This window comes from Salvelinus sp. IW2-2015, unplaced genomic scaffold (genome assembly GCF_002910315.2).
Source record: "Salvelinus sp. IW2-2015 unplaced genomic scaffold, ASM291031v2 Un_scaffold1124, whole genome shotgun sequence".
NCBI classification, from domain to species: domain Eukaryota; kingdom Metazoa; phylum Chordata; class Actinopteri; order Salmoniformes; family Salmonidae; genus Salvelinus; species Salvelinus sp. IW2-2015.
In genome coordinates this window covers 270,770-279,730 of record NW_019942739.1, presented here as the reverse complement: position 1 = coordinate 279,730, position 8,961 = coordinate 270,770, and the positions used below count along the sequence as shown (strand labels likewise).

At 44.1% G+C, this 8,961-nt stretch overlaps 1 protein-coding gene across 1 annotated transcript in view; it reads right to left on the bottom strand.

Moving 5' to 3' along the window:
• Positions 1-8,655, bottom strand: part of LOC112069804 (run domain Beclin-1-interacting and cysteine-rich domain-containing protein) — a 62,196-nt gene extending 53,541 nt beyond the window's left edge. Inside the window, 1 exon segment of the mRNA XM_070438703.1 lies at positions 8,353-8,655. Coding sequence (XP_070294804.1) covers positions 8,353-8,390 — 38 coding nt within the window. The 5' untranslated portion in view covers positions 8,391-8,655.
• Positions 8,656-8,961: the final 306 nt, after the last annotated feature.

Sequence of the window (8,961 nt, the reverse complement as noted above, 5' to 3'; positions counted from 1 at the left end):
AGAAAACGGGTTGGTTTTTTTTGCATTATCTGTTTTACCAGATTTGTGTTATATTTCTCCTACATTGCTTTCACATTTTCCACAAAACTTCAAAGTGTTTCCTTTTCAAAAATGGTTACCAAGAGATGCATATCCCTGGTTCGGGGCCTGAGCTACAGGCAGTTAGAATTTGGGTATGTCAATTTCAGGCGAAAATTGAAAAAAAAAGAGGGGCGGATCCTTAAGAGGTTGTTAAGAAGTTTTGTGAATCCGGGCCCCAAGGAGAGTAGCCGCTGCTTTGCAACAGCTAACGGGGGATCCTAATAAAACCACAAAAAAATACCAGCTCCATTACAGAACATAATACTGCCTAGCAGTGCACAGCAACCAGACTAACCCTCAACTTACCACTACAGGACTATTATACACACTACCTAGAGCTGCATTAACCCTTACCACGGCAACTAGAACTTAACTACAATTTTAAAGGGTTAGACTGTGATATACGTAGATCAGAAAGTAATCAGCATAGTGGGCTCAATTTCCTCAACAACTAAGAGCAATGAAGCGCAAGGCTCGAACTCTCTGTTTTTGGTCCCGTGACCTCCACCCTGGAAGAGCTTAAAGCGAACCCGTGCACATGCGCAGATTGCTGTGTGAGACTGTGTAAGAGCAAAGTCTTGCCATCTCCGCTGTGATCTAAATACTGCGGTGCTTGCTCTGAATTAGAGGAATTCAATGTTATCACTCCCACATACAATGGACGTCAACGGCATGATAACTATAGGTCCAGTAAATGAAAACTGAGAAGGGCTTTTAGTGGGGCATAATAAGGGTCAGCCCATTCATGGCCTGTGAAGCAGTGGCACCCTATGGCGGTCTGTAAGGACCCTGTCATGCCAAGAGGCTGGTCCCAGTTGGGTTTGCCCGTCGAGTACGGCTGGCCTAGGGGGCTATCTGTTTCTCACATGTCACTGTGACAAAGACCGCCTTTAACTGTGTAGTTATTAAGACAATGGCCTAGCTATCCTCCCATTTCCTTACCTCTGCCACACAGCCAATAAGGAATAGAGATGCTCTGTAGACAACAGCCAAGAGGTGTGGGGGAGGGTGTTGTGATGGCGGAGGGCATGGAGGGGGGAACAGCGCGTGTAGGTGAGAGCGTGTGTCTGTGTGGAGGAGGATGCTCCACAAAGCCTCTGAATTGGGTCAAAATGAGGATTGAGTAAAGGTAGCCAATCTGTGTCCCTCTGAAGACGTCTCCTCATATAGGCGCTCCTCACTGCTTACCAGACACACACTCACCCAATTAACAGAAGGTTATATCTGACAATGCTGCTGTCCCAGGTATGTCGTGCCGTAAAACCAAGGTGCATGAACTGACAAGTTTAAATCCTTTCAACTCAGAGCTGCCGTTCATTCCCGTATACGCAAAAATGGAAAATGCTTCAGATTTTGTAATTGATGAGTGCCTAATGCAGTGGCCTGTACAGTAACATGCTTATACGTTACGTCAGAGCGCAGGTTCTGCGCTATACCAGTGCTGTATTGGTTTTTGACTGACAGTCGTCTGAACTTTGAGGACCGCGCGCCACAAGAAGATGGCCCCATCCCTCCAGCCCTAAATTTGGGCTACTTTTGCCACATGTGTTGTTCTCGAATGAGGAAATGCTTTAAATCATGAGGAGTCGATGTGTTCTGAAAGATGAGAGTTGTATTTATTATGAATCCCCATTAGTTTCTTGCCAAGCAGCCAAGCTACTCTTCCTGGCGGTCCAGCAAAATGAAGCGCAGTTTATATTAATTTTAAAACATTACTCCACCACATATCTACAGTACTAAATCCATGCTCGTTATGTTTATAGTGTGTATGTTTTCCTGTGTGTGTGCAGCTGCAATGTGTCTTGTGCCACAATGTTTGTGTTTGCTTCAACAGTCCCCCGCTGTTCCATTAAACCGTGTTTTTTTAACTCTGTTTTTTAAATGTAATTTACTTCCTCTGTCTCCATTACTTTATTTTAATTGATCTCCATTTATTCATTTCCTCTATTTATGCCTTCAGCCTTCAGGTTTTAATGAACACAAACCTTAATAAGAAAATCAAATGTGCATGTAAAAGCAACACAAGTAAAGCAAATGTGCATTAATAACATACAACCATATGTAAACACATCCAATGTGCAGGTGTTACATTAAAATAACACGAAAATAGGGATTGTATGTCCAGTTTCTCCTTCATAAAAGAAACAAGGTGCTGTTGACATAAATACAGGAGTCTATAGTGTTCTCCTGTTGGAACACTTTTACAACCAAGTCGACGACTGACATTTTAAATGAACAAAATATGTTGTTTGGAGACTAAACACATAAAGTGTTATCGTGTGCAATGGCGAACAGAGTCTCAGAGACACAATGCATACAGCGTGTAGTGTTTTTACCAAGAGTAGGTAACACTGAAAGCTCTGTTACATTATTGACAACCTATTAGCTAGTTAGATTAACCATTACATTTTCACCCTTCCCGAAGTCCCCACATCATGCTCTGCTTTATGACTACAGCCTATCAACTCCCGAGATTAGGCTGGTGAACCGATGTGAAATGGCTAGCAAGTTAGCGGGTGCGCGCTATAGCGTTTCAAACGTCACTCGCTCGGAACTTGGAGTAGTTGTTCCCTTGCTGCATGGTTAACGCTGCTATTCGAGGGTGGGCTTTGTCGATGTATTCGTCGTTCCGAGCCCCAGAGGAGCGAGGAGAGGACGGAGCATACTTACACTGGGCAATACTAAAGGCCCTATGAAGAACAATCCAATAGTCAAAGTATATAATAATACAAATCATATAGAGAGAAATAGTCCTATAATCCTATAACAGTGCCGTTAACCGTGACAGTGCCGTTAACCGTGACAGTGCCGTTAACCGTGACAGTGCCGTTAACCGTGACAGTGCCGTTAACCGTGACAGTACCGTTAACCGTGACAGTACCGTTAACCGTGACAGTACCGTTAACCGTGACAGTACTGTTAACCGTGACAGTACTGATAACCGTGATCATTTTGGTCATGTTCACTCCATTTTATCTCTAGTACGGACAGCCCAGTACACCTCCAGGACCTCTATATCAGGCGGTGTAGACAGCCCAGTACACCACTGGGGCCGAGCTCCCTGCCATCCAGGACCTCTATATCAGGCGGTGTAGACAGCCCAGTACACCACTGGGGCCGAGCTCCCTGCCATCCAGGACCTCTATATCAGGCGGTGTGAAAGGAAGGCCCGGAATACCGTCAGCCACCCAAGCCATAGACTTATCTCTGTTTCCGTACAGTAAGCGGCACCGGTGCATCAAGTCTGACACCAAGACGCTCCTGAACAGCTGCTATCCCCAAGCCATAAGACTGCTAAATAGCTAACAGAACGGCTACTGAGTTGACCTTCGTATTTATTTTTAGCACACTCACGCTAACACACACATAACATGCACACACATTTATACTGACTCTACACACACGCATTCACATACAATCATCATTTAGATGATGCTACTCTAGGCATCAGGATATATGATAAACAGTCACCTTTATCCCTATACACATCTACCTCCATCACTCCAGTATCCCTCCTGTTCATTGTTAATATGGTACTGACCCTGTATATAGTCACCTTACCCCTATACATATCTACCTCCATCACTCCAGTATCCCTACACATTGTTAATATGGAACTGACCCTGTATATAGTCACCTTACCCCTATACATCTCTACCTCCATCACTACAGTATCCCTGTACATTGTTAATATGGTACTGACCCTGTATATAGTCAGCTTACCTCTATACATATCTACCTCTACCACTCCAGTATCCCTGTACATTGTTAATATGGAACTGACCCTGGAACTGACCCTGTATATAGTCACCTTTACCCCTATACATATCTACCCCCATCACTCCAGTATCCCTGCACTTTGTTAATATGGAACTAACCCTGTATATAGTCACCTTACCCCTATACATATCTACCTCTATAGTATCCCTGCACATTGTTAATATGGAACTGACCCTGTATATAGTCACCTTACCCCTATACATATCTACCTCTACAGTATCCCTGTACATTGTTAATATGGAACTGACCCTGGAAATAGTCACCTTACCCCTATACACATCTACCTCCATCACTCCAGTATCCCTCCTGTTCATTGTTAATATGGAACTGACCCTGGAACTGACCCTGTATGTAGCTTCTTACTTTCTCGTGTTCTACTTATTTCTATTTCTTGTGTGTTTTTGTTCTACCTTGTTATTTGTGGTTCTATATTGATTACTGCGTTGTTGGGTTTGGAGGTTGCAAGAAAAGGCATTTCACTGTTACTCGTGACATTAAAACTTGAGACACAACAGACAATGTCCAAGCTCATTTCCAGGACTTCCTTCTTTTTCCTTAAGTCAGCAGCTACTGTAGCTGGAACTGATACAGTTCGTTCCCCAAACACTACGACCACACCAGGGATTCTGTTAGGAAAATGTGGCACCGGACATTTTAAATTTAACGGATATTTGAGAAATTTACCGGACCCATATGCATTGGGTGTGTAACCTGATTAGGGCGTCCACCCACGGTGTTGAGAATGACAGAAATCATACGTATCGTATGGTAATTCATATTAACAACAAAAATAAATGCACCTCGAGGACGCAACGAAATCCTGAAGAGCACTTTGAAGATGTTAGAAGAACTGTCCATATTTACTTTTCCTCAGACAACAAGACGAGTAAACAAACAGCAGGATTACTAGCCTGTCAATCTGCAATCCCCCCATAGTAAAAAAWAWAAWAWAAAAAAAGTTCACCGCCCTATTTGATTGGTCAGCTTGTTGAGAAAGAAATCACCTAGGCTTATTGTTAACAGACTCCTGGACAGTTGTTAACAGACTCCGGGACAATAGATCCCAAATTCATAAAACCAATAGGCCTAGTTGACACAAAAAGAAAAACGTTTAAAAAAGCAAGGAGTCTGATTAAAAAGATCAGAACGTTTAGCTTTAAAAAATAATGTTATAAGCGCAGCAATATGCACAAGGCAGTAAATAGGCCACGAGCAAATGTTCGTTCCATAATGTAATTAGTTTGAAAAACGCTTGTTAAAAAAGGGCACCACACATGCGAACTGTTTCATGTGACAGAGAAATGTAGAAAAGGGGGAGATATAACAGACAACAACTAACATGGGTTGCTAATATGACTTGGATTGTGCCTTCGGCTACTGGACAATGAAAGAAAGTTGACACAAAATAAAAACCTCCACAGATATGTTCTGATTTTGGCTAGGCTACTTTCTCCACCACACACACACACAAAGACACTCTCTCCCCCACAAACTCTCTCACGCTCTACCCACACACATACACTCTCACGCCTCTACCCCCACACACACACGCTCTGTCCCACACAGACACACACGCGCGCTCTGTCCCACACAGACACACAGACACACACACACACACTCGTCCACACACTCTGTCCCACACACACACACCACACTCTGTCCCCCACACACACACACTCCTGTCCCACACACACACACACTCTGTCCCACACACACACACACACTCTTGTCCCACACACACCACACACACACTCTGTCCCACACCACACACACACACACTGTCCCACACACACTCTGTCCCACACACACACACACACGCTCCTTGTCCCACACAGACACACACACGCTCTGTCCCACACACACACGCTCTGTCCCACACAGACACACACACGCTCTGTCCCACACAGACACGCTCTGTCCCACACAGACACGCTCTGTCCCACACACACGTCGCCCACACAACCACGCTCTGTCCACACGACACGCTCTGTCCCACACAGACACGCTCTGTCCCACACAGACACGCTCTGTCCCACACAGGCACGCTCTGCTCCCACACAGGCACGCTCTGTCCCACACAGACACGCTCTGTCCCACACAGACACGCTCTGTCCCCACCACGCTACCCACCACAGACACGCTCTGTCCCACACAGACACGCCTCTGTCCCACACAGACACGCTCTTCCCACACAGACACGCTCTGTCCCACACACACACACGCTCTGTGCCACACACACACACTCTCCCACACACAGGAAAGTCTTGGGTCTTCGCATGACTCAAATCTGGAGTGAAGTATGACAGAAATGAGGCCTGAAACATCCCATTCAGGTTCAATAACAAAATAAATCTAATTTGATTCAGGAGACACGGTTGAGAGAAATGGCTGGTCAGTCTTAAGGCTGTGAAATAGGCTGTGTGGAGTAAACAACGTTACATTCAGAACCATTACATTACGGGCTCTTTCAGTGTGCTAAAATGAGCAGTACCTATAGTGACGACTATCACGAGTTCAACCACGGACTGTTCTAATCAAATCAACAGCACATTTTAAAAACCAGAGAAAGGCCAGAACATGGGACAAACACATTCTCCTCATAGCAGGGAGAATGGATAGTTTTACAGGAGTGAGTGAGTGAGTGAGTGAGTGAGTGAGTGAGTGAGTGAGTGAGTGCTTCATGACTACTGGAGGAGTGGGTCAGTGATTATAGAGTGGTCCAATCTCCCAAGCAGTCACACAGATCAAAGCAAACGTCAACAGCAAGGCAGTGGGGCCCTAGTGCCAACCTACATATCGGTGTAGTTCAATAAAACAGGTTAGGAACTATGTGTTGTTGTAATTAGAAGTCGACTGATTAATCAGCATGGCCAATTAATTAGGAGATTTCATAACAAATGGGTAAATCTGCCTTTTTGGATGCAGATTATGGCCGATTACATCCACGAGGAAACTGCGTGGCAGGCTGACCACCTGTTACGTGAGTGCAGCATCAAAAAAAGTTAAGATGCTAGCTTGCATTAAACTTCTTATAAAAAAAACAATCAATCTTAACATAATCACTAGTTAACTACACATGGTTGATGATATTACTAGGTTAACTAGCTTGTCCTGCGTTGCATATAATCAATGCGGTGCCTGTTAATTTATCATCGAATCACAGCCTACTTCAACTTCGCCAAACGGGTGATGATTTAACCAAAGCAAATTTGCGGGGAAAAAAGCACAATTGTTGCACAAATGTACCTAACCATAAACATTAATGCCTTTCTTAAAAACAATACATAGAAGTATATATTTTTAAACCTGCATATTTAGTCAAAAGAAATTCATGTCCACTGCTCCAGAGTCAAATGGCGGTGAGCTTTACACCACTCCGGGCGATGCTTGGCATTGCGCATGGTGATCTCAGGCTTGTGTGTGGCTGCTCTGCCATGAAAACCTATTTCATGAAGCTCCCAACAGTTCTGTTTGTGCTGACATTGCTTCCAGAGGCAGTTTTGAAATCAGTAGCGAGTGCTCTAGCAGGGCAGAAATTTGACGAACTGACTTGTTGGAAAGGACGATGCCACGTTGAAAGTCACTAAGCTCTTCAGTAAGGCCATTCTACTGCCAATGTTTGTCTATGGAGATTGCACGGCTGTGTGCTCGATTTTATACAGCTGTTGGCAACAGCTGTGGCTGAAATAGCCGAATCTACTTATTTGAAGGGGTGTCCACATACTTTTGTATATATAGTGTAGCATGGTACATTACATACAATAAGGTCTGTCTGTTGTGGAAGGCACGAAAATGATTGTTTTGATTGGCAGTTAATACAACATGGGTAACATGTTGTTGCTATAGTGTATTTCCTCAGGACTGAGCCTCTTCCCAAAACTTAGCAAACAGTGGTGGCTTGTTGCTAACACCCTGGCCTTAGAACACTGTACACATGTGGTGTTAGTTAGCTGCCAAGTTACATAAACTGATAATTTATTGACTGCAAATCCCTGCGTCATACATAGATAACACTGTAGACTAAACCCCAGTCAATCAAATAGCAACGGCCGAGGTATGACCTCAGACAGCTAGCTAGGCGCCTGTCTTGCAAACACAAGAATGATTAACCCCGGCAATGTGAATTCTATAAACAGCTACCCCTTGGGTACGCACCAATTTGCCATACCAAAAACATTGCCCGTTCCTTCCAGAGTTTGCTAGTTAAGTAACTTAGCTATTTAACTAACGTTAGCTAGCTAGTTAGTTAGTTTAGCGTCATCTAGCTAATGCTAGTTTAACTAGCTAGCAAATATGAGGTATTATTGGATGTGGCATGGTACTGAACTGAGGAAAACATTTAAAAATTATATTTCAGATGTTTGTATTCGTAAACATCCTAAATGTAGTCAACGAACTAGTCGACTAAGTTAACTTTAGCTAACAAGCATCAACATGCAAACTTGGTTAGCTAGCTAGCTTGGTTAGCCGACTCCCCACCCAGTCCCTCACCTGCGTTCCTCGGCTTTTTCCTCCGACATAATCTCCATTTCCTCGAAGCACGGAAATTCCCTGGAAGCAGGGGGGGAAACTGAATACGGTATCAGCTTCCCCCCAAGTCCCCTTCCAGTACGCACAAGTCACCGGCCACTTACAGTCGGTGGCTTAAAATTAGCTCGTCGCATTCACTTTGGCTAGGAGTGTGACAGTAGTCCAACATAAGCGCTGTCAGTGTCAAAATCGCAAGTCTAAACAGTAGGRCAGGCCTAAACAGAAACACACAACCGCATGACTTCAGTGGGCGGGGTTGATGTTTCTCAGGCTCCGACTCCAACTCCTTGACACAGGTTGATTTGTAGGTGATAATATTGACATTTATTTTTGCTGGAGCTATTTAATGCAAACTAGCCTCATACTGATCTGATCTGTGAGTTATTCTAATGAACATGCTTGCATATTTTCTACCTTACTCAAGTATCCTCTATTCTCTGTTGAATCAAGTCTGGGACATTAAATGTCAAGTTTCACATTATTATTTGTAGCTGGTGGGGGATGAATTAATGACAGCCCTGAACGCCACTTTTTTCGAAAAGTGGAGTGTGATAGAGTGAGAGAGGGAGA